This window comes from Lepidochelys kempii, chromosome 19, assembly GCF_965140285.1.
Source record: "Lepidochelys kempii isolate rLepKem1 chromosome 19, rLepKem1.hap1, whole genome shotgun sequence".
NCBI lineage: Eukaryota > Metazoa > Chordata > Testudines > Cheloniidae > Lepidochelys > Lepidochelys kempii.
The window spans coordinates 12107854-12134048 of NC_136398.1; the positions used below are offsets into that span (position 1 = coordinate 12107854).

At 45.8% G+C, this 26195-nt stretch overlaps 1 protein-coding gene across 6 annotated transcripts; it reads right to left on the minus strand.

Annotated features, from left to right (window-relative positions):
- Positions 1–5037: 5037 nt before the first annotated feature.
- On the minus strand, positions 5038–25247 carry GMEB1 (glucocorticoid modulatory element binding protein 1). Of its 6 annotated transcripts, none has more exons than XM_073318054.1 (10): positions 25148–25247; positions 21140–21304; positions 19323–19435; positions 18177–18301; positions 12465–12568; positions 11763–11920; positions 10207–10335; positions 9005–9142; positions 8297–8419; positions 5038–7229 (listed from the first exon to the last, which is right to left on the minus strand). In XM_073318054.1, exons 2-10 carry the CDS (start codon positions 21265–21267, stop codon positions 6526–6528), a joined length of 1722 nt encoding a protein of 573 aa, XP_073174155.1. In that variant the 5' UTR covers positions 21268–21304; positions 25148–25247; the 3' UTR covers positions 5038–6525. The 6 variants fall into 6 exon arrangements, with proteins under 6 accessions (XP_073174155.1, XP_073174154.1, XP_073174156.1 ...); XM_073318053.2 differs by having other exon boundaries at positions 21140–21546; positions 25148–25175; XM_073318055.2 differs by lacking the exon at positions 25148–25247 and adding an exon at positions 23797–25017.
- Positions 25248–26195: the final 948 nt, after the last annotated feature.

Genomic DNA, 26195 nt, shown 5'->3' on the forward strand with positions numbered 1-26195 from the left:
CCTGCCCTTCCTACTTCCCATTTGAGTGGGGGGCATTCTAGCCCACAATGGTGCTGGGTGGTTCCAAATCCCTCTCTCATGCCTCAACTCACTCTGCTTACCACTCACTTGGTCGAGCTCCCACTAAAGTCACTGGAAGCTTTTGCCATTGAGTGCAGCGGTAATGCAGCTGGCCCTATCCTCCACTGCAGGTAGAACTGGTAAAGACGAGGCTTTAGGCTGGCAAACTGATAGGCCTGGTTTACAGAAGAGAAACTGAGAGTAGCCAGAAAGGTCTCGGGGGAGCATTGTTCTGTGGTTTTCCCTTGTGTGATGCAGAGTTGAGGAAGAGCAGTTAATTCCCTGTAGAGAAACAAATCCAGAGACCCTAGGCTCAGAATAGCTCTTAAGTGAGCATCCCAAGAGCATAGGGCAGGTCAGACACAGACTTTTATAACAAACCTGCAGTCTGCCTGTCATGCTGATCCAGAACTATCCCAAGAACTGACTGGGCAAAGGAAGCTAGACACATAGTGGCCCCCATTTCAATGGATCTTGAGGAGGCTTCAAACTTCGTTGAGAAGGGAGCAAAGCTTGCCTGGGCCCTGCTCCTTAACCTAGCAGAGCAGATGCTGGTCTTCCCGGGTGGGGCTTCAGGAGTGGAGCACAGCATGGCCCAGCCTGGCCTCTCCTCACTGGCCACCTTCCAAAAGCCTGGATGTCACCTTAGTTACCATGTTTCCATCCCCTAGCCCTGGGTGGGGGGAAGGGAAGTGTCTGCAAGTTTAAGATCCAATGTATAAATGTGTTTTTAAAAAAAGGGTTTTTCTGAACGATCTGAAAGTCAGAAAGGTCCCTGGTGTGAGCAGCGATCTGCATTCAGCTGTTCTCCCATGGAGGCAGAGAATTCTGGGAAAAGGACCTAAGTCCACCTCTCAAGGCCAATGGTGGCCTGCCTGCACATTCCTAGAGGAGAAGGGGAAATCCAGGTAAGACTCCTGGATATGAAAGGGTCTATAGAAGGGGAAAAAAGCAGCATGTAAGAGAAAGGAAATGTGACAAGATAGTGCAACAGCATGCAGTATATTTGGGGCCTATATTGTATTAAATTTAGGAATGGTTTATAGAATCATAGAAATGTAGGGGTGGAAGGGACCTCCAGAAGTCAATCCAGCCTCTGCACTGAGGCAGGACCAAATAAAGCAAAGCCATCCCTGAAGGAGAGCTCTGTGTAAGATCAAAATTTTGTTTTTCTCACCAACAAAAGTTGGTCCAATCGAAGCTATTACCTCACCCACCTTCTCTCTAGACCATCCCTGACAGGTGTTTGTCCAATATGTTCTTAAAAACCTTCAGTGAAGGAGATTCCACAAACGCCCCTGGAAGCCTGTTCCAGAGCTTAACTACCATTACAGTTAGAAAGTTTTTCTAATATCTATCCTAAACCTCCCTTGCTGCAGATTAAGCCCATTGCTTCTTGTCCTGCCTTCAGTAAACACAGTGAACAACTGATCACCGTCCTCTTTATAGCAGCCCTTAATATAGCTGAAGACTATCAGGTCCCCCCTCATTCTTCTTTTCTCCAGACTAAACATGTTGTTTTTTTAAAACATTTCCTCATAGGGCAGGATTTCTAAACCTTTTATCACTTTCTGTTGCTCTCCCCTGGACTCTGTCCAATTTGCCCACAACCTTCCTAAAGTGTGATGCTCAGAACAGAACACGGTTCTCCAGCTGAAGCCTCACCAGTGGCGAGTAAAGCTAGACTGTTATCTCCCATGCCTTACATACAACACTCCTGTTAATACACCCCAGAATATTAGCCTTTTCTTGCAGCTGCATCATGTTGTTGACTCACATTCAATTTGTGATCCATTATAACCCCGTGTCTTTTTCAGCAGTACAATCACCTACCAAGTTAGTCCCCATTTTGTAGTGGTGCATTTAATTTTTCCTTTTTAAGTGTAGTACTTCGCACTTGTCTTTATTGAATTTCATGCTGTTGAATTCAGACCAACTCTCCAATTTGCCAAGGTCACTTTGAATTCTAATCATGGCCTCCAAAATGCTTTCAGCCCCTCCCAGCTTGGAGTCATCTGCAAATTTTATAAGCATGCTCTCCATTCCATTACCCAAATCATTAATGAAATATTGAACAGCACTATATCCAGGACTGACCCCTGCAGGTCCCACACTAGATACGCCCTCCCAGTTTGACAGAAAACTGTTGATAACTTTATCATCTTTCAACCACTTTTGCACCCATGCTATAGGAATTTCTTCTAGACCACATTTTCGTAGTTTGCTTATGAGAATGGGAAATCATGATATGTCACATCTACTGTTTCTCCTCTATCCAAAAGGCCAGTAACCCTGTCAAAGAGGGAAATTAGGCTGGTTTGGAATGATTTATTCTTGACAAATCCATGCTGGCTATTCCTTATAACTCTATTATCCCCTAGGTTCTTACAAATTAATAGTTTGTTCCAGTATCTATCCAGGTATTGAACTTAGGCTGACTGGCTTACAATTCCCCAGGTCCTCTTAGTTTCCCTTTTTTAATGATAGGTTCTATGTTTGCCCTTCTCCAGTCCTCTGGGACCTCATCTGTCCTCCATGAGTTCTCAAAGATAATAGCTAATGGTTCCAAGATGTACTTCAGGAACTAGCTGAAGCACCCTAGAATTAATTTCATCAGGACCTGCTTACTTGAATACATTTAACTTTTCTAAATATTTTTAACCTGTTCTTTCCCTATGTTGGCTTGCATTCCTTCACTCTTGTTGTTAATATTGTGTTGAGTATCTGGTCACCATTAAACTTTTCAGACAAGACTGAAGCAAAATAGACATTAAATGCCTCAGCCTTCTTGATGTCATAAGTTATTAGCTGTCCTTCCTCACTAAGTATGGGACCTTGTCTTTCTCCTGTTCGTAATGTATTTAAAGAACCTCTTTTTATGTCCCTTCCAAGTTAACTCACTTTATGCCTTAGCCTTTCTGATTTTGACCCTACGTGCTTGTACTGTTCTTTTGTACCCCTCCTTAGCAATTCATCCATGTTTCCCCTTGTTCTAGGATTCCTTTTTGATTTTCAGGCCTCTTACTATTCTTCCTATATTTTCTTCACATCAGAGTAATTTGCAGTTGTACCTTTAATATTGTCTCCTTGAGAAACTGCCAACTCTCCTGAACTCCTTTTTCCCTTAGATTTTCTTCCTCTGGGACCTTACATACCAGTTCTCTTAGTTTGTTAACGTCTGGGGGTTTTTTTAAGTTTCTGGCTCTTATTCCGTAGCTCTCACTCCTTCCTTTCCTTAGAATCATGAAATCTGTCATTTCATGATCACTTTCACCCAAATTACCTTCCACCTTCAGATTCACTACCAATTCCTTCCTTTTTGGTCAGAATTGAGTTTAAAATGGCTGTCTCCCTGGTGACTTCCTCCATTTTCGGAAACAAAAAGTTGTCCCGAATACATTCCAATAACTTATTGGAAATTGTGTGTGTTGTGGTATTATTTTTTTCCAACGGATGTCTGGGTAGTTAAAGTCCCCCATTACCACCAGGTCTTGTGTTTTGGATATTTCTGTTATTTGTTCTAGAAATTCCTCATCCACTTCCCTGTCTTCCTGATTTGATAGTCTGTAGTAGACCCCTACCAGGTCATCATCCCTATATTTTTTCATCTCTTTTATCTTTACCTAGAGACTTTAAATTGGTCTGCTTCCCACATCAGAACAAATGCATATATTCTTCCTTTTTCATTGCCTGTGCTTCCTGAACAAGCTCTATCGCTCTATACCAATCTTCCAGTAATGAGACTTATCCCACCAAGTTCTGTAGTGCCAATTAAGTCACAATTTAGCATATTACTAAAACTTCCAGTTCTTCCCCATACTTCTTGTATTTTTGCATAGACAGCTAAGATATTGAGCAGATTCCACCCCTGATTTCCCTCTTATTGCTCCTAGGATCCTATTGTAATTTTCCAGGGTACCCGCAACATCTAGCCCTCTCTTTGGGTTGTCTGTTATATACTTACCTGTGGGCCTTTGATGTACCACTGTGGGCCAGGAATTGTATGGATGGGAGTGAGGGGGTCCCATAGTTCCTCCAGGAACTAAAAACAGTGGAGGTGGGAGGCTGATTAAGGCTAGTAGCTGCAACTGTAAAAAATTGCAGAGAGCAACCATGCTCTGGGGTAGTTGGTATGGACTGGTTAAAAGTGGGTTTTCCAGCAGCCAACAAAGGAAGAGCTTTTGGTATAAAAAAGTTGAGTTTAAACTGGCACAACAGGACCTTCTTTTTGATTCAGAAAATGGACAGGAGCTTTTGTCTGGGGGCGGGGGGGGAGCACATCTTGCAGAAGGATTGGAAGGACTTTGGCTTGGTAGGGCCCAATAAAATGGATCGGTGACCTCTGGTGAGATTTTAGCATGTGGTTAGGAACTTTTGGGTTTTTGTGTGTGTTTTCTCCACAATGCTTTCTCCCTCAGAATAAATGTATTTTGCTTTGTGACGGCTGGCTATTAACTGGTACACACTGTTGTAGCCCCAGGGGAAAGATTCATAGAATATAGAATATCAGGGTTGGAAGGGACCTCAGGAGGTCATCTAGTCCCACCCCCCTGCTTAATCACAGGTGCTGGCCCCTGGTCAGCCCTGCTGGGGAAAACATAGTGAAGTGCAGACAGACTGCAAGCCTAAACCCCCAGATATGGAGGAAGAGAGACTGGGTCTCTGTCTGAGAGAGGTAATAGCTGGGAAGCCAGAAACCTGGAAGAGGGTGCCCTCGAGGAAGACCTGGGGGGGGGAAGCGCAGGGTTAACCCTGAAACGGTGACAAGATGAGCTGGTGGTTCAAGCTGTGGTCTGGGACTCGAGAGATCTGGGTTCAATTACCAGCTCTGCCTAAGACCACCTGTGCAAAAAGGGGCAAGTCAAAGGGCCCAATTCTCCTGCCTTGCACCTTATGTTATCTATAGTCAGACAGGGTGGTTGTAAAATGCTGCCACCCTAGCATGATACGCCCCCTTTACCCAGTGACAAGCTACAGTCGAGTGGAAAAATCAGGCCTTTAATGTCTGTCTCTAATAAATAATATTTCCTTTCTCTCATCCTTTGTTTACAGTGTAAGTGCTACACGTCATGGACTATTTCCTATGTGCTGGTGCAGTGCCTTGCAAAACAGGGCCCCAATCTGGATTGAGGTGCTATTAAAATACAAACAACAAATTCACTGTAGTCCTTTCCATTAATAATCTAGATGCATTTAGATTTTTCCTTTTAATGCAAAAAAAAACAAAATTAAAAAATAAAATAAAATAACCACACACCTCCTCCTTTCCCTCCCCCTCCGGGTCTATTTCTGTTGTTACTGTTTTGCTTAATATATTTCAACCAAGCAGATTTCCCCCAGCCCTCCCAATTCCCCACAATTCAACAGCTGAATTAAAAATAGATTCCCTCCTTCCCTTCCTCTCTCCACAAAGAAACAGAAAGAGCCCCCCCGAAGTGGTGGGGGGAAGGGGGATGCTGAGGCAGTCACAATGCTAAAATAATATGCCAGTTCTAATCCTGCAAATAGATTAAGGGAAAAAAAACCTCACACACCAACATGTAGCAACTAGCAAGTACAGTTTCCAGCGTGCGGCATAAACAGATGGGGCTCCTGCCCCATGGAGTCCAGCTCTCCCAGGAAGCAACAGCACAACACACGCTTTATACATCCAGGAGGTCAGCGCTATGCTAAAGGGAGGGCTGTGTTTTTACCAATGGGTTGATTCTTCTCCTTTATGCACCAGGCTTAAGTGATCAGTGTCTTGTAACAGTGTCCTGCGGCAAAGAAACTTACAAGGCCTGGGAGGGAGAAGGCCAGGAAGGGAAGAAGCAGGATTTGGGTGACAGAACCCAAAAGCAGCTTAAGCACTTTAGCAGCCAGCAGATCTGGAAAGGGAAAGGGAGAGCAAAGCAAAAAAAAAGAAGAAACAAAAAAACCACAGGGTGTGGGAAAGGGGACAATGAACACTCAGTCAGGGTTGCTGCTTCCTTGCCAAAAGCAAAATACCAGCATAGTTGATAATGAGGAGTTGGACAGAATTCCCTTCCCTGGGAAAAAATAAAAATGAGGTACCTGTTTCCCCCAAAGCAACCATCAACCCCTTCCAGCAGTAAGATCAATGCTCCAGTTACTGGCCAGAGAGTCTCTCTCAACTAAAACAGTCCTAGCAATGATCAGGCCTGGGCAAAAACGAGAATATGGGCTGTATCACTGAGCACTCTCAGGAAGGAGGGGCTCTCCCCTTCTGGTCTGTAGAATCACTTCTCCTTCCTCCCTGCAGAAACGGTTGATTTTGTCCATCACTCCATGAGATGGAGCCTTTTCTTGGGCCTCTCCGTGTTTCTCCAGCTTCTTCCATTTTTGGACTGTAAAAATGAAAAAGATCCATGGCAACGAACAGGATGACTGTCAAAATGAAAAAGTTTAACCAAGAAAAAAAAAAAACCCAACAACCCATCCCACCAATGAGATTTGCCTTCCTTGCTAATCCTCCAAGACAACGATCTCTACATTGTGCACCTGATGCTGATGGTCCTCAACATCTGCCACCATTTTCTCCTCTGTCCTCAGCTCAGTTTCCAGAATCACAGCTTTGCCCTCCGATTCCTCAGCCTCTGCTTCAGGATCTGGTGCTGGGTCTATCTCTATGATGGTCTGTCCGTCTTCTGAGGTGCCCTCAACAGCTTGGATGGTAGACGTCAGGCCAGACTCCATGGCCACCAGTTCCACAGGGTTCACCACTGCGGCCACATTAGCCAGGCCACTGCTGTCCTGCATAGCGGCTGAGCTCAGCAGGGCCAAGCTGGAGGACGGATGAAGGGTCACAGTGTCAGATGAACTGGACTTGGAGGAAGACACCACGGTGGCATATCGGAAGAGCTGTGAGGATGGCAAGGTGTGGAGAGTCACTGGGCTGGATCCCTGGCTGATGGTTGCCACCGGAATGTTGCCCACTGAGAATTGCTGTCCCATAGGTGCGATGGCAATGGGTGAGATGACTGTGAACTGAGGCTGCTGGACAGGGGTGGAGGGACTCAAGACTGTGGCTGAGGCCGGGCGCTGCAGACGAGGTCTCTTAGGGGGTTTCGGAGCACTGACTGGCATCAGCACCACGTTCTGGATCGTCTGAGACTTCATCTTCTGATCCCTGGCGAGCTTCTTCTGCTCCTCCAGCTGGCGTTCCAGGTCTGCAAGAAGAATGACAATACAGCATATTCAGATAAAGCTTGAGTCACTGAAAGCAGAGGGAGATATTTAAAGGAGCTCCATAAAATCAGCAACATCTGGTCCCACATATTATTTATTTTGCAGTGGGGCATCTCAGATGTCCAATAAGGTGTTTCTCCTCAATCCGCTTCAGACAAAACTTTGTTCAAGACCAGGGGCCAGACTGACAATGGCCCTGCAGCTTCAGCAACCATTCACACCCATGCAGCGTGGAGGCAGAACACTGCCTTTCTGATCAGGTAGCTTTTTACACGTTTTACACCCACGTTGCATTTGTGTAAATGGCTGCACAAGGTGCAATGCAATGGAGAATTAAGGACCAAGGTCCTTGGAATTCCCCTTGTCTCCTAATTCTGGAGTGGTTTTCTACCTCTACTTATCTGCTCACAGCCTTGTTTTCACTGCCGAGAAGATGGATGCCATTGCTGCACATGCCTGTTCCAGCTAGGAGAAAGCGTGGCAGTGAGAGCTATCTCCTGAGCTTGGTTGGGTGCCATCTCAGGATGGATGGCATTCACGAGCTGTCGCAGGGACTGGGAGTCCCAAGGCCACTCCTGAAGATGGGTCTCCAGCACAAACATAGCTCAGATAAGGATCTTTGGGGAATATAACTGAAAATAAGAAGCAGCATCAGCCATTGTGGAGCAGACCAGAAGTCCAGCAAGGCCAGTATCCTTCCCTCAGCAGTGGGCATACCTTATACTACACACTCCCTAACACCCCTGGCCAATGGCTCACTGGTACACAAGGGACTTTGGGGGATTCCTACTTGATCCCTAGAACGGATGGAGATTCAAGTGCACGTGTTTCATGATGTAATATGTCAATAATTTGCAGTGACAGGATAACACACTAGTTGCATGTTGGTGTATGGAAAAAAAGGCAAATTTAGGTTTTAAATAAAGGGAGTAACATATTGCTTTGCACTCAAAGTCAAATAGGAAAGTGCATGAGTCACATCAGCTCTAGAGAGTTGTGATGGGACACCAGGTTTCATTAACAAATATTTCCCAGGCATTGACCATACCTGCTAAAGTATAAAGAAACTGCTCTTCTCCCTGCTCTGTTTGGCTTTTCCTGTTGTCCAAAACTTTCTTGACTGTGTCCATCAGGCCAAAAGTGTGGGCCACATTATTCAGGACTGCAGCATCTGCAAGAAAACCCCACATGGGTGAGTGCCTAAAATTAGACAGCCTAAACTTCCAGTCAAGGAGCCAGGCAGATGAGATTTATTTATTATGCCTAAAATCCTCTAGTGCTTTCTATTAAAAGTTCTTCATTTTTCCAGAGTGCAATTCCAGGAGTGCTGGCTGAAGAGGGCATTCCCAACCCCGTGGACATCCAATGATGGCACAACTCTGTTCATATCAAAAGAAAGACCTGTCACTCAAGCAGCTCTGAATCGCTTCACATTAAAGTATCATCTGTATATGTTAGACCACCCCCTACAGTTTTTCTGCCCGTAATGCTGGCAGTGTCATTAGCTCTCCAGCAATAGCGAAGGTTGCACAAGTTTTTCCATTACATACAACTTTCTGAAACTGTCATCTATCTGTCCAAAGGTGAATTAAAAACAATAAATAAAAAATCATGGGTGTAACTAAAAAGAGAATTTGACTCCAGGAGAGGATTTTGTGAGTAGGAAAGGGCCAGTTTTCCCTTCCCGTCTCTGGCCATAACCACTTTTTCAGTAATCCTTTAATATCAACACAGAGGCGGCTGGCCTCCCACCCACCTGTGATCTGGAAGGGAGATTGACCGAGCCTCTGCTGGACACCTTTCAGCACCTCTTCTATTTCTTTCTGGATGTTGCAGACGACCTCTTCCATCAGCCCCACGTCGGCTATTCCTTTCCAGAACATCAGCGTGTCCTCTGGCACAGGAAGAGACAGGAGGGAGAAGAATTCGACACGTACAAGCATTTGGCATTTTCCCGCAAGGCTACATTAAAACCGTTCCAAGAGCAGCGCGCTGTCATGCAGCAGTAACTTTGGAAGCCGGCTTCTAATCTGGCCATCAGGGTGGACATGACATGCAAAAAACAAAAAACAAACAAAAAAAAATGGATCTGGGAAGTAAACATCACTAGTGAGGACTTTCATACAGCTTACGACTTTTAGAACAGTACTTCACTACCTCTGCCTGTCTGCACAAGATACAGTGTCTATGGTCTTCACCTGCTGGCTTGGGGAACTCTGCCTAAGCTTCTGGACAGGTATCAGGAGGGCCAGTGAAGCACCTGTAACAATAGCGCAGGGAGAAAGTGGATGGCTCAGAGAACTGGTAATATGCTATGGAGGGCTTTGCCTCTAGGTCAGTAGTTTGAATCCAGCCATAGCCGAATAGGGACTGAACGTGGCACTACTCTGAAGTTTCAGAGTAGCAGCCGTGTTAGTCTGTATTCACAAAAAGAAAAGGAGGACTTGTGGCACCTTAGAGACTAACAAATTTATCTGAGCATAAGCTTTCGTGAGCCGATGCATCCGATGAAGTGAGCTGTAGCTCACGAAAGCTTATGCTTGAATACATTGGTTAGTCTCTAAGGTGCCACAAGTCCTCCTTTTCTTTTTGCTCTAAAGTTGTTCACTGGCCTTTGGAAAATGTGTGGGTGGTCTCTGCCCAGTTCCTGATAGGCCAGTGTCTATTTCATAAAGAGTTACCATGTCATAACAGGCACTAACTGACCTGCTTGGTCATCTCAGCAGAGAGGCCAAGGACTGAATGGGCTTTAGAGACTGAACTCACCCCTTACTCACAATAGTGGGCACCGTGTGTGTTTGCAGGGGAGAGGGGAAACTTGCACTACTGCTGCCTAGGTCAGACCTGTTCTGAGGACGTTAGTCTCCCAGGCTGTAAATCTAGAACCTTTCATCAGCCTTAAATTCACTCCGAAAATTTGGACGAGTGGTGAAGAGCCAACAGACAGTATGAACTTACCCGAAATCTCCTCTGTGTCCTTCTTGATGCCCTCCTCAGTGGCCATGGTGACAGCAGCCGTCAGAGCAGAGTTCCATTCAATCCCCTCCTCCATGCTCTCCTCGGACAATGCAATTTGGGTGATGCTCCCTGCAAAAGGATCCAGAAGAGGAAGCTTCAGCTCTCTCAGCAGCACCAGGAATTTCATGCTCCAATCAGCAGCTTTACTTTCCACTCCCCCAGTGTTTTTCACTCTCTGTCAGGCTATTTGTATCTATAAACCAAACTAGCTAAAAGCCGATCTTGTTTGTTGTCAGTGGAACCATATCTATGAAATGCACTAGGGTTTGTGGATGGAAAGCTGCTCCCTGTCCATAGAGTTAACCAGAGACCCATCCTGGTGTAAAAGTAGCAGAAGGGATCAGAATAAAGGAGGGAACTTAAGGAGCAAATTGGTCAGTCATTTCCCTGCCTTGTCACATTGGGAACATAGGACTCTCCATATCTGATCAGAGCACTGGTCTATCACGACTGGCATCATACCTCATACACTGGCTGTCACTTCAGACTTAGAGGAAAGTAACCTAACCAATGGTATGATAATGTACAATGGGGAGGAAATCTCCTTCCTCACCTCTGCAAAAGATTGGCTTATGCCCCGAAGTATGAGATTTGATCAGCCTTATTTCAGCATTCTTAGTTAAAATGCTATTCGTCATTCAAAGTCTTCACCCAGAGTAATTGATGCATTGACTTTTTAAATAACATTAAACTTGGAAGGACTCTTGTTTTTCATTTTTATTCTGAGAACCAGCCTGAAATGACAGCACCAATGCAGAAGCCATGCATCATGTCGCTAAATGATACCAAAAGTCAAGGTGTAGGGTTACCAACTACAGCATGTGGAAAACAGGACAAACCAGTAAGACTACAGGTGGACATATGCTGCCAGAGGTAGAAGTGGGAGCCAGATCCCAGCTGGCTGGGGTTTTAAATGTTCCATTTGTTTATTTTTCAGAGTGAAAAGGCCCATCCAATACATGTCTGAGCCACCAGAAATCCAGTATACTCCTTTTCACATGACCCTCTAATAGGCCTGCAAATAGGACATGCATCAGGAAAACCACTGCAAGCGGGTCTCTTTCAACTGTTTTTTCATGTGCTGTTTTGTGTTCCACACCCAAGCACTTTAGAACAGAGATTGCCAAGAGGTCGGTTACCAGCAGTTTTCCGCTGGGTCCCACAGCTGTCTACATCCACCACCAGTGCATTGCCGGCTGCTCCCGACCCTGAACCTTACAGTGTACAGTTCGTTGCTAGATCCCACTGATCCCCACTCCCAGCAGACTCAACAGGAAGCTTCACCCCTCCCAGGAATCTTTTGAAGCAACTTGGGTGCAAGTAAAAAGTAATCTGAGATGTGGGACTGCACTAGGAGAGAGGTGGTGGTGCACTGCATTAGGACATTGCACACAGAAAGCAAACAGAGATAACTGGACAGTCTCAGTGAGCAGGAGGGAGGAGGGAAGTGCTACAGGGTAACACATGGCATTTCTAGCTGTCTTTCTGTCCCCTACCATCAGCTGATGTGGGAGTCTGCACCACACTTGTTTGTTGCCCCGGCACCGGTGCTCTGGCACTGCTGATCAGGAGATCAAATTTGGTGCTTCGACAGGTGTTGGTGCAAACCTTGTCATGCTGGTAGAAGTCGATTTGCCCAGAGTCCATCATCTTCCTGTGCACAGAATGGGGAGAGAACTATGCAATGAACTCAGCTTGGATCTCAGCCTGAAGAAACCAACAGGTCAGAGGGACAACTATGACTGCATGGGGAGGAAGAAGAACAAGAAACCCATCTCCCTTCCATGAGTCCCCCAGAAGATCTTAATTGAAAAACAGTGGCCCTCATGTCTCCATTCCCCAACTTTGTATACATGGTTCTGGCCCTGTGACAGTACCCTTATGCCCCATTAAATACCATGCAACCCTAACTGTATATGTTCACCACATTAGTTCTGGGATGTAAAGTGAAATCCTGATGCCAGTGAAGTAATGACAAAACTCCAATTGACTTCAGTGGGGCTAGGATTTCACCATAAAGGTCCTGCAGGCTGCTGGCCATCCATATTAAAAGTGATCTGCTGTTCCATCCACTTTTTCTCGGTAAGAGATTTAACTGGCATGTATTGAAGACACAGAGGCAGATGAAATGTCTGCAAAAGATTCTGTTGCTGCACTGGGGAAGTACTGAAGCTGGCTACAATGGTGGACAGTCCTACCTCAACATGATTCCTCCAAGGCGAATGGCTCTCTTCCAGTCCTTCAGGGTAGACTTGCCAGCCAAGTGAACAAAGTGCTTAGGGCTGATCAACTGGTCATTAAACTAAAAAAAACAACAACAAAGAATTCAGCCAGGCAGAAAGACAGATCAACAAAACCAGGAGGGAACATTACTTTACATTAGGACACTCCACAACCAGAAACCATTAGTCAGTTCTTCTAGCCCAAAAAGAAAAGGAGGACTTGTGGCACCTTAGAGACTAACCAATTTATTTGAGCATAAGCTTTCGTGAGCTACAGTTGAGCTACACGTGAGCTGTAGCTCACGAAAGCTTATGCTCAAATAAATTGGTTAGTCTCTAAGGTGCCACAAGTACTCCTTTTCTTTTTGCGAATACAGACTAACACGGCTGTTATTCTTCTAGCCCAATATCTTGTCTCTAGCATCTTTTAAAAGTGGAAGTCAAATCCTAGTGAGGTAAATAGAAAGGAGCATAAACATTGCCAAATTAAATGTAAAAATGTAATAAGAAAAGCCAAAAAGGAGTTTGAAGAACAGCTCGCCAAAAATTCAAAAAGTAATAAACAAAATGTTTTTTAAGCACATCAGAAGCAGGAAGCCTGCTAAACAACCAGTGGGGCCCTTGACGATCAAGATACAAGAGGAGCACTTAAAGACGATAAAGTCATCACAGAGAAACTAAATGAATTCTTTACTTCAGTCTTCATGGCTGAGGACGTTAGGGAGATTCCCAAACCTGAGCCGTCTTTTGTAGGTGACAAATCTGAGGAATTGTCACAGATTGAAGTATCACTAGAGGAGGTTTTGGAATTAATTGAGAAACTTAACAGTAACAAGTCACCGGGACCAGATGGCATTCACCCAAGAGCTCTGAAAGAACTCAAATGTGAAATTGCAGAACTATTAACTATGGTTTGTAACCTGTCCTTTAAATCAGTTACTGTACCCAATGACTGGAAGACAGCTAATGTAACACCAATATTTAAGAAGGGCTCTAGAGGTGATCCTGGCAATTACAGACTGGTAAGTCGAACGTCAGTACCGGGCAAATTAGTTGAAACAATAGTGAAGAATAAAATTGTCAGACACATAGAAGAGCATGAATTGTTGCTCAAAAGTCAACATGGTTTCTGTAAAGGGAGATCATGCCTTACTAATCTATTAAGAGTTCTTTGAGGGGGTCAACAAACATGTGGACAAGGGGGATCCAGTGGACATAGCATACTTTGATTTCCAGAAAGCCTTTGACAAGGTCCCTCACCAAAGGCTCTTACATAAATTAAGTTGTCATCGGATAAGAGGGAAGACCCTTTCATGGATTGAGAACTGGTTAAAAGACAGGGAACAAAGGGTAGGAATAAATGGTAAATTTTCAGAATGGAGAGGGGTAACTAGTGGTGTTCCCCAAGGGTCAGTCCTAGGACCAATCCTATTCAACTTATTGATATATGATCTGGAGAAAGGGGTAAACAGTGAGGTGGCAAAGTTTGCAGACGATATTAAACTGCTCAAGATAGTTAAGACCAGAGCAGACTGTGAAGAACTTCAAGAAGATCTCACAAAACTAAGTGATTGGGCAAAAAATGGCAAATTAAATTTAATGTGGATAAATGGAAAGTAATGCACATTGGAAAAAATAACCCCAATTATACACACAATATGACAGGGGCTAATTTAGCTACAACTAATCAGGAGACAGATCTTGGAGTCATCATGGATAGTTCTCTGAAGACATCCACACAGTGTGCAGCAGCAGTCAAAAAAGCAAACGGGATGTTAGGAATCATTAAAAAAGGGATAGAGAATAAGAGGGAGAATATCTTATTGCTGTTGTATAAATCCATGGTATGCCCACATCTTGAATACTGCATACAGATGTGGTCCCCTCATCTCAAAAAAGATATACTGGCATTAGAAAAGGTTCAGAAAAGGGCAACTAAAATGATTAGGGGTTTGGAACAGGTCCCATATGATGAGTAATTAAAGAGGCTAGGACTTTTCAGCTTGGAAAAGAGGAGACTAAGGGGGGATATGATAGAGATCTATAAAATCATGAGTGGTGTGGAGAAAGTGAATAAGGAAAAGTTATTTATTTGTTCCCATAATATAAGAACTAGGGGCCACCAAATGATATTAATGGGTGGCAGGTTTAAAACAAATAAAAGGAAGTTCTTCTTCACTCAGCGCACAGTCAACCTGTGGAACTCCTTGCCTGAGGCGGTTGTGAAGGCTAGGACTATAACAGGGTTTAAAAGAGAACTGGATAAATTCATGGAGGTTAACTCCATTAATGGCTATTAGCCAGGATGGGTAAGGAATGGTGTCCCTAGCCTCTGTTTGTCAGAGGGTGGAGATGGATGGCAGGAGAGAGATCACTAGATCATTACCTGTTAAGTTCTCTCCCTCTGGGGCACCCGGCATTGGCCACTGTCGGCAGACAGGATCCTGGGCTGGATGGACCTTTGGTCTGACCCAGTCTGGCCGTTCTTATGTTCTATGTTCTCCTTCAGTTGAAGGAGACCGCAACCTCCCAAAACCATACTTAACCGGCAAGGTAACAGTGGGTGGTTATTGAGAGCAGTTCCTTCCTGAACCCCTTCCAGGAGATCATTTTACATCCTGATGCATGTGATTTGATACAAATATGTAAAACACAATCCAGCACATTTACAGGGATGTTCTATGACTTTTCAGCAGGTGGTCCAAGCAGATCAAGCCGAAAGCACTTTCCCTAGCACTTTTCAGTGCTGCCTTAAAGGTAGCTTTACAGTCCATGAACAAAATTCCTACCATAAACAGGTGCAATTACCTTTGAAGTCAGTGGTAGTTGCTCTCATTTACTCACAGGTTCACAGATTCCATGGCCAGAATGGATGAATGTGATCATCTAGTCTGAATTCCTGTCTAATGCAGGCCATACAACTTCCCCAAAATAATTCCTAGAGTAGAGCTTTTAGAAAAACATCCAATCTTGATTTTAAAAAATTGACAGTGATGAAGAATCCACCATAACCTTTGGTAAATTGTTCCAATGGCTTATTACCCTCCCTGTTGAACATTTACACCTTATTTCCACTATGAATTTGTCTAGCTTCAACTTCCAGCCATTGGATCATGTTAAACCTTTCTCTGCTAGATTGAACAACATAACCCTTCATACCAAAATCAGAGAACTCAGATGTCGGTCATATTGTGCACTGACATACACCTGGGGCTAACTCATTGACTTTTCTGGGTTGCATGCAACAAAGCATTTGGTTTGGCATATGCTGTATTGTAATACGGCCTGTCCTTACTCCCACTGAAGTCAATGAAAGTAATACCATTTAATTCAATGACGCAGTGTTGGGTTAATAACTAACAATATATTTGAGAGATGAGCCACAACCAAAGCTCTATAAACAAACTTCAGATGCAGACATAGGTTTAGATCTGAGTTTGTAGCAGAAGTCTCTCTCTGTAATTGCCTGTATCAGAACAACAAACCTAAACACCTGGAACTTTGGAAAAGTTTACACCCCAAGTTCAAGAACATTTAGATTTGGATCTACCTACAATAAAGATCCAAACCAACTTGGATCTAGATTCAGAGTTTGGAATCAGGGGACTGGCCTCTCTTTAAAATTAAGGTATCTATTCAACATGCAAATTGAAACACTAAAATGGTCAGTGTAAATAAAACCTGATTTAATCGTTTGTTTGGCTTTTAACCCATCTTCTCATCTGCTTCCATTAATTCCATCATCCTCCTAGTTATAAAGTGACGAGTGCTTTAAAAGGAACTTTTTTAAAAATTACCCTTTTAGCCACGCTTAAATCATACTTCTAATCCTTTAACTCCCTTAATTAAATACTTTAAAGTTTAAAGTGATGTACACATCTTATTTATACTAGGCTGAATTAGCTCCGTGTGTCAAATGACACTACACCATCCGTGTGGCATGAGCATTTTGCTTGGGAAATACCCTCAACTTTACCTCCCACCAATAACTGAGATATGCCCTCCTAAAAGCCAAGCTGTAAAACACTGAAGCCACAAAGTGCACATCAGCTGCAGGAACCCCAGAGCTCTGCACTCAGTGTTTCTGGCCTGCATGACTTGTCTGAACATACAGAAGCACACACTGGCATTAACCTCAACAGCTTATCGCACTGCCAGCTGGGGGATCCGACAGCAGGATTCCCTTTCCCCAGCCAGCATGTCACGAATGGAATGCTTGAGGGGGGCCTGCACTACTTCAGGAATATTCCCCAATGACCCTAAGAACCCTTCAATGCAAGGTGGCAAAGGGTCCACTGTTCTGTAACAGCAACGCCTATCAGACCTGACCACCTTACTATACCTAACACACACAATTTCAGAGTATTTATCCCAAAAGGGTCATGTGAGGTCTCTAATAAAAGCTTATGACATACTGATCCTCATCAGCACTGTGAGATATATGTACTGATCATATATAGAAGTTGTGTATATGTACCTAAAATATGTTTTAGAGCCTTTGTCCCAGGCAGTGTTGACAAACAGGTTTTGCCAGACAAAAGGGTGTATATTCGCCTGTCTGCCTAGGTCCATATGTAGATTAAGCGTCATAAGACAAGACAGTGGAAGCATGTTTTGCATATGGAGTCAATATAAGGATGTGAAGGCAACTTGGAGCCAGCACACGAGGAAAGGAACCTGATTCTGGGGCAAAAACAATGAATTTTGGGAAATATAAGGAGAGGCAAAAAGACTTTTTGTTATCCAGTCACTAAGGAAAACCCCTGGCAGAGAGGGCTTCTTGAATATTTGGATCCTGGTTTGTCTTAGGATAGCTAACTCTGCAAAAGACTGACCCTTTGGGGGTTAATCTACTTGATTATATAGGAAAGGTCTACATTGACAAGCATAGACCCAGACTGTGTTTTATTATTTTGTTTTATATGTAATTATTTCTGTTTCCATTATCCTTACTCACTATCTCTTAAATCTCAGCCTTTGAAAACACATTGACTATTGTCTCTATAAATATATCTCAGTGCTGTGATGTTATATTGGAGCTGACCCGCAGCTGAATCAAACTGGTGTGAGCCCTCTTCCTTTGGGGACAGCTTACCTGGTATTTTCTGTGAGTATCCATAGACAAGGGCTGGATACTACAGGGCATGGTCTCAGAGCGGCTCAGATACACCTATTGTTAACCTGCAAGGCAAAGTGAGGGCTGGCAGAGGCCTGAGGAGATTGTTTGGGCGGCTAACAGACTCCTGGTATCAGGGAGCGGACGCCCAGTTAAGCACCAGCAAGTCTCTCTCACACACACAGTCCTGGGCACCCCTAGAAACCATCACAACGTGGCTCCAAGGGAGTGTGATGGAAGAAAAGAAAGAAAAAGCAGGACTTTAAACAGGGATCAATAGCAACCCAGAAAGACAAGGGGGCTGAGAACCCTCCACCCTGAGAATCTGCTTGTAGCCTTGCCTCTTACAGAGACAAAACCAACTCCCATGTTTGGGGCCCTGCATGCTGCCAACGCAAATTTAACAAACTCCAGTGTAGAGAGACAGATGAAATTGAGAGAGAGAGAGAGAGAGAGAGAGAGAGAGAGAGAGAGAAAATACACTGGAAGAAAGAAAACGACCTGCCACAGTCCCAGCTTCAGAGAGGGGATCTGGCCAAGGAAATCGGGCTACTCTATGGCAAACAAGTTACCTTGACACACTTGACGTTAATTCCTGGACAGACAAACTTCTTCCAGAGAAGGATGGCTTTGCTCTCCCCACAGGTGATGGGGTAGGCAATCTCAATTTCATCGTTGGTTTCAATGGTGCTGGGGTCTGCAGGCAGAAGTATGGATAACATGAGATTTTCATTATTGGGAGCTCAAACCCCAAAGGGAGAGGTGTGACAGTCCAGTTTCATGAGTAGAACACTTCCTAATTCAGCAATACACCTCTTATCCTTCCCAGCCTCATAAAGCCAATGCAGGTAAAGGGTCCATTCTCCTGCAGCAGGTAACTTCCTTCTAAATGGCAACCACCCAAAGAAAAACGTAGATGTTAGCAGAATCTGTCTGAACCAGAATCTGATCACCTACGCTAGCAAAATGCATCCAATGCAAGCACAAAGAAAGGTCACCAAGGGTCTGTAAGTAGAACCACATCCTGTCACATGGGAAATCTCAGTTTAAATTTAAGACATAGGACAATGTTCTGCTCTAGTATCTAAGCAGTGGGTCTCTGCTCCAAAAACCTGTTCCGTGCAGGTGCTGATCTTCTACTGACGTCAATGGGAGATCCACACACATCGAAGGGGCAGAATGCTAGAGTCAAGATTCACTGTGTGTTCTGAGAGAACTTTCCCCCTAGGCTCTTGCTCCTTGGGCTGGCAGGCAGCAATGCAGAGCCAGCCTGCTCAGCTCATTATATTTAACCCAAACCCTTAACCTGTATCAATCCATACAAAGCAAGAAGCCAGCTGTTTGACAGGGACTGGCATAGACGCTCAGACAGTTCCTGTTGGAATCCACTATTCACACAAACATTGTGCAGCTAGCTTCTGTGTACCGAGAAGACCTTCAAGGTAAATTCGTGGTTCCACTGAAACCAATGCAAGTTTTGCCATTGACTTCACTGGAGCCAGGATTTCACCCCCAGTATCAAGAGTCCTAATGGCAACTATAGCACTGATGATCCAGGTGGGAACACCCCAAGACAATGCACTCTACCTCCTGGGGAAAACAACATCCCCAACTGCTGATCCCAGTGGTGAGAGAACCCTAGTGTATTAAAGGTGCAAACCAAACTGCAAGTAATTCTGCAGGAGACATGTTTATGCCCACACCAAAGAGAAACTTACCAATCCCTTCTTCTAGTTTGTGTATGGTATGTGTTTCTACAGCCACCACAGCGGCACTGGTCTCAGAGCCCTCTTCGTAAATCCTGTTGTAAAAGTGTCCATCGATAAACAAACTATATAAATCACGGAAAAATTAAGATTCATAGCACAGGGTTAAAAACCTCATTTCATTTTTTGCTTACTTGTCCCTTAGGGACAAAATCTTGTTTTACAAACTTTTTTGGGGTGGGGGGGTTCAGGTATAAAAAATGAGTAATAATCACCAGGGATTGAAACATGCATAGCTGTTACCAATGCTACGCTCCCCACCCCTGCACTGCTCCACCAGTAAGACTGTTAATTCTCTGCTTTACGTTTATACTGCACCTTTGCCTACAACCTCAGATATACATGTGGCATTTTGCATCACTGTATATCCTCCTTGTGATCACAGACTGAAAGATTCAGTTGTCATGCCTACAGGCAAAGGGACAGAGTTACTTGTTGTATAAATCTGTACTTTTAATGTTATGATTTTTATGCATGTAAAATCCCAGTTCATGTTGTACAAATGTTTTTTGCAATATATTTATTGATTAAAAGGCACGTAACTGGTGGAAGTCATCTGTCCCTAGGAAGAGACTGCCAATGTAGGGTACCATAATACACTACCATCTATTGTAGCTGCCAACATTTAGCACCTTGGCTTTATTATATTTCACAGTAGGGGATGCCAAAGCAGGCACAGATGTTTGTGTATGTCGATATAATTACATTATCACATAGGTGGTAGTTTCCATGTGATCCTGCATTTATCATGCCCCGTTGCCTGGCTCACCTGCATGCAGCTCATTAATCTATCTCCCCAAGCGTTGTTTTAACATTCATATCCCTGAGCAGCCATTAAAAAAACCCAACAAATTACTAGGAAACGTGGAATTCCCCTGTCCTATAATTACACTGGCCCAAAGCTCAGATACCATAGTGGCGGGCCCAGTATGTGGCCCCAAATAGAACAAACTAAGATAGAGGGAGCAGTATTTAGTCCTCAAACAATGACTAGTTTAAGGTCGAACATCTCATGATCCAATAGGGCTAGAAGCAGAAGTATTATAACTTTTTATTTTAAAACACAACATATAATTAATCTGTGGAATTTATGGCTACAAGACATTCAATCTGAGATCTTAGCAGGATTCAAAGAAGGATCAGACACCTAGTTATGGATAATGAGAAAATCCAATTACAGAGCATAGGATTACAAAATAAGGGATATAGATTTATGGCATAAACCAATCTCTGCTTGGGTTTAGGAAAAGGCTTCCCCTATGGACAGGTTATTCGGTAATTGTTCATTATGGAGATTTCTTGCACCTTCTGCTGAAATACTTGGTACTACCAGTGTCACACAGGATACTGGACTAGATCTGACCACAAATCTGATCTAGTGTGGCAATTCCTATGTTCCTAATCATTGCAAAGGGGAGGGATTCTCAGCTTCCCTCTGAGACACCCAGGGCTTGCTTCTAGCTTGGGAATTCCCAAGATGTTAAACCTTAAAGTCACTACCTTATTATGTACATGAACTACTTTAGGTCATTGTTAAAAGTTAACATTTTAATCAGTTATAATTTCTCTTTTCCTCTAAGGCTTGCAGAACAGAATCAATCAAAGTATAACCCTTTCAGAAGTACCCCTTAAAGAGCATGCTGAAAATTGACATGCCTTGGATCACATACATGAGATTAGCCACATTGCAAACATACCCACTTCCCACACCTGTGCACTCACATGCGTGTCAATATTTTAGACTATGCAAAGTGACATGGATCACTCACCCTTGCTGCACTGGCTGTAGCTGTAATATCACTTGGGTTTTGGTATCTTCCGGGTTCTCCCCTTCATTTCCTTCACTTGGTACAACCACCACATCCCCCACAGGGACACTCACTTCGGCATTTGCCATCTCTCACATGCAGTCAAAGGGCTGGGTGGCAAGTGTGCTGTAGCGGACAAGCAGAGCCAGCTATTTACCCTGGTCTCATGGGAAGAACAAGAATGCTCTATGGTGTCAAAATGGAAGAGCAACTGTCGCCAGCAGTCCTGCCACAGTTAACAAAATGATATTGGACTGGTGGGAGCTGAGACGCTTACAGAAGAATGATTCTCAATCTCTGAGCAGGTGAAGGGGAGCACTAGTTGTTGATAAAACTCCATGCTGCAGAAGCAAACTGAAGTGCAACAGCTGCCGTGAAAGAGAAGGGGATATTGGGCTTCGGACGATGGGCATGTATAAGCCAGAGAGCACACCTCTCAGCTTGCAAAGCAGGCAGTTGAGACCATTTAGATCTGGTATCAATGAGACACAAAAAACAAGGAACCCCACAGTACCATATTCACAAACATTTTAACAGCAGACAGAATGCAGAGTGGAATTACCTGTACAGTGTAGTTTTAGAACCAAACATTGCAAAATCAGTGCCAGCCAGGTCAGCACTAACCCACATGCTTGGTCTTGGCAGCAGACATGAGCGCGCTGGGAGACGGGTTTCTAAGATGGGGCTAATTTCCTCCTTTCCTTAGTTGCAAGATTCCTAGCAGGCAACCTGATACCATAATCTTTTATTACCAGAAAAATGCACAGGCAAGATCCTTCCCCACTGCATGCAAGCATAAATGTAAGACTGTGATCCTAGTGTCAAAGATGAGTTGAGGAGGGATGGGAGTAAAGATCTTCAGAAAGAAAAGGAGGACTTGTGGCACCTTAGAGACTAACCCATTTATTTGAGCATAAGCTTTTGTGAGCTACAGCTCACTTCATCGGATGCATACTGTGGAAAATACAGAAGATGTTCTTATACATACAAACCATGAAAAAATGGGTGTTTACCACTACAAAAGGTTTTCTCTCCCCACACCCCACTCTCCTGCTGGTAATAGCTTATCTAAAGTGATCACTCTCCTTACAATGTGTATGATAATCGAGTTGGGCCATTTCCAGCACAAATCCAGGATTTCTTCCCACCCCCCCACAAACCCACTCTCCTGTACGATAATCAGACTAACACGGCTGTTACTCTGAAAGATCTTCAGAGTGTTTTACTGAAAGCACCTTGAGTATTTGTTGTGCTTTGCTCGAATACTCTCTAGAGCTCACATGGAAAAATATGCATGCAATTTTATTACTGGAGGAGTTAATTGCTTTTTTTTATTATTATTATCCTTGCCTAAAAAGCATGGAGAGAGGATAACACATTATGTAATTTGTTTGAAGTAATTCAGGCTCCAGTTCAAGATTGTTCTCCTTGGATTTAAAATCCGCAACAGATTTGCACCAGTCTGTCTCAGAAACCATGTCTATTTCTCTACCTCATCTTGTCTAGCTGGCCTCCTCTCTGCTCTTCCCCAGTCTCACCATCCTTGATGTGAGAGCCTTCTCCTCTGCACCTCCTGCCATATGGAATAGCCTCCATGTATGTGTACATATTGATTGTCCCTCTTCACAGAGAGACCCAGGTTTACATTATTGAGTTGCTGGAGGCAGTGTTCTCTCATTGGCAGACCTCCAGCTGTGGCATTCCTTGCCAGATGAGATCAGGCTGAATCTAAGCCTGACTCTGTTTAGGACCAAATGTAAGGCACAACTTACCAAGAAAGCATTTGCTTATGCGCCGACATAAAAAAAAAAGCACACATCCCTGCTTCAGAAAGAAAGACTAGTTATCCTGTTTCAGATTTGCAGTGTGTTTTGGGACCAATCAGAACATGGCTATAAACATGGCAGAGAAGCGACCCAGAAGGAAGCAAGGAATAGAAACATGATGTGGCCAATGGACAAGTGGCCCAGTAAGGTTGTGGCTGCATGGGATGCACGACTGAGAATTGATCAAGGAGAACATGGCAGGATCCAGCTATCAAATCAGTTCTCCTTTGTTTTCAATATTTCTTTGGCTTAGGTGGGTCTTGTCTGTGTCTAGGGGGAATCCGATCTACAGTCTCTGTAAGAGGGCACTCTGGGAGCTTCATAGCATATCAAAGCACCTAGTGTCAGATGTTACCAGGAAGATGAATCACTTGGGCTCAGGCAAGACAAATCTGCAGTGAAGTCTCCTCAGAGGGCTGAGTTCAGTTGCTTCTGGACCTGGCATACATACAATTGAACTGCAACTGCAGTCCCCATTCAGCACTGTAAATGCCCTAGGAATGGCAGAGTCCTATACCTGATATTTATTCTCCCGCAACTTGTGTGCCCGACATACAGGCAGATTTGGTCCCAGGGGAACAATACAATTCTCTGTAGTTCACTTACTACACATCAGAGGCTGTATATTCTTGGGTCCAATGTTTACTGGCGTCTAGGGTTGGATTTATGAAACTCAGCATAACATTCCCTCATTAAGTGTTCACACATCCCACTGCAGCCAAGGTCACAGGATTAGAAATGTCTCATCCTTCACCCCTCCATATGGAGGTGCACAAACCCTAAAATATTCACCTTTTGGTAGTCAGGCTTTGGAGGGTGAGACCCCACATTATTTTCATCCTTTGGCTGTTAAGATAACATGGTGCTAGATCCTTCACCTGTCCTGGGTAGGGAGGACATATTCACACTTTTTATCCCCAGTCAGAGTCCCAGACCACGAGACCAGTCACCTTTTCAGCAACAGGACAACACAGGACTCAACCCACCCAGCCAAACACCACTCATCCATCTGTAGTCAGGGTCATAAGGGTAACACCCATGTCTGGGCCGAACAGAGCCCTACATGCACCCACTATACACATACCTTTCACTCTCCAGTCAGGTGTAACCACTAGGGATTCAAAAGGCCCAGCCCCCCCACCTCCCGCAAGGCCTCAATAATCTAACACACAGATGGTCCGAGGATGCCCAGCCCCCTTCACACCTGCATGGCCAGTAGACAACAGGCACCTGCCTGTCCCCAAAAACCTTCACACTGAGATCAGATGGGGCAAGCCTCCACCCTAACAACCCCTTACCCACTGGCCGTCAGGAACTCAGAGAGCGTGAGACCCTCCCTTCAGCCCTGTGTCCCCATCATCCCACAGGGACTGGAGGAAGTGAGGTGCCACCTTCAGAGTCAGGTGCCCAACGGGCCCGAGCTGCACTGACTCTAGTCAGCGTGCGCGCGCAGGTGGGGGAAGGGGTCGGCCTATGGCGCGCTGGCTGGGAAGGAGCAGAAGGTATTGGAGGGCCAGCCCAGATCCCCTCTTCACCTTGTGTAGTGAAAGAGGAGAAGGGGGCAGGAGCTTTTTCAGGATTGCACCCCCACCCCCACCCCCCGGCTAGCAGGGCAGGGCTCGGCTCAGGCAGCACAAACTCCCCCCGATGCCACCTGTGGCCTTGGACAACGAGTGGGGAGGGCACGTGCCAGAGGCCACCAGCTCCACTCCCCGCCCCGAAAGGTCAGAAAGGGTCAGAGGTGGGCAGCCCCCGAAAGGTCAGAAAGGGTCAGAGGTCACCGGCCCCCTTTACCTAGGATACCCCCGGGGGGGGGTCGGAGGGCCCAAAGCCTCCCCCCAAGGATGGTCGGGGCCCCAGCGCCCCCGCCGCGGGGCCAGGGGCGGGGCTCCCCTGGGGAAGGGGTGTGGCCTCCCCTCCTCCCGCCCCTCGCTCCAGGCAGGCGGGCGGGCGCCGAGCGGACGCAGCCACTCAGCCCCCCTTCCCCCCCCGCGGCGGCGCGACGTCCCTCTCCCGGCGGCGGCACGTACGGCGGCGGCGCGCTCTGGGGCTCCCCCTCCCACTGCGGCCGGACCCCCCCCGCACTCCGCGTCCGGGCCTGGCCCCTCCCGGCTCCCGTAGCGCGGCGCCCTCCGTCCCTTACCGTCTCCGAACGGCCGAGTCAGGGGCTGGGGGGAGGGGAGGAATGAGCATGCGCAGCAGGCGCGCTCGCGACAGCCCTCAGTCGCCAGTACTTCCGGCCGCCGCCTGCCTTAAAGGGGCCGCGGACCATTTACTCCTGTCTACTGCCTAAGCCGGCTGCGCTGCGCTCTGGGGGCTGGGGTGCGCCCCCCCCGCCTCCCCGGGGTGCCGCCCTCTCCAGACCGGGCCCTGTGCACAGTGCGGGGAGCAGCCCGGCCGGCCCCCAGGGCGATCACGTGGGACCCCTGCCTGGGGGGAGCATCCTCTCCCCACACCTTGCCCCTAGGGTGATCACGTGGGAACCCTGCCTCGGGGGGCCACCCTCATCACACCTTGTCCCTAGGGTGATCACGTGCGACCCATGGCTTGGGGGGAGCATCCTCACCCCACACCGTGCCCCTAGGCTGATCACGTGCAACCCCTGCCTGGAGGATCCATCCCATCCCCCCAGGGGGGCATCCCCATCTTCCTGGGGCCATCCGCACCTGAGACATTTCTTGCCCCAGGGGGATAGCCCAGGACCCCTGCCCTTGGGAGGCAACAAGGAGGCTGTGAGCAAAGGTGCTGCCCCCCCCCCGTTCTCCTCCACGGAGCATCTCCCCTTCCCTGTCCCTGCCAGGTGACTCTGCACGCCTGGATAGCTGGTTCCAGGACTCTCCGGGAGAGGGTGAGGAGGAGGCAGGTGTTAGCATGACACTGGTCTGGTGCCCATGTGCTCAGCCAGCCTGCAGGGGGTTCAGACACCAAGGCAGGTGTTGTCTATGGGGGTGTCCTCACTGCCAACCTGTTCCTATAAGGTTTTTGGCTTGAGACTTGGGCTTCCCAGGGATTCCTCACGGCTGACACCTAAAAGCTCAGTGTTCCCATCATTGCAACCACCTGAGAGTGGCACTGAATGGAGGATGAGGGCAGAGGTTCCATAGGCCTCGGAGAAGCAGCCCTGGGCTGGATTCGCCTCGAGCTGGGAATGAATTGTTTTCCTGGTTTAAAAATAATTAATATGCATAATC

Bases quoted from the DNA above. Each gene is read 5' to 3' on its own strand.
- GMEB1 (XM_073318054.1), bottom strand. From the start codon at position 21,267: ATGGCAAATGCCGAAGTGAGTGTCCCTGTGGGGGATGTGGTGGTTGTA. The intron at 12,569-18,176 runs GTAACTTGTTTG...TGTTTTTTTTAG, and splicing joins TTAACGTCAAGTGTGTCAAG to TTTAATGACCAGTTGATCAG. The intron at 9,143-10,206 runs GTAAGTTCATAC...TTCCTGTGCCAG, and splicing joins GGACACAGAGGAGATTTCGG to AGGACACGCTGATGTTCTGG.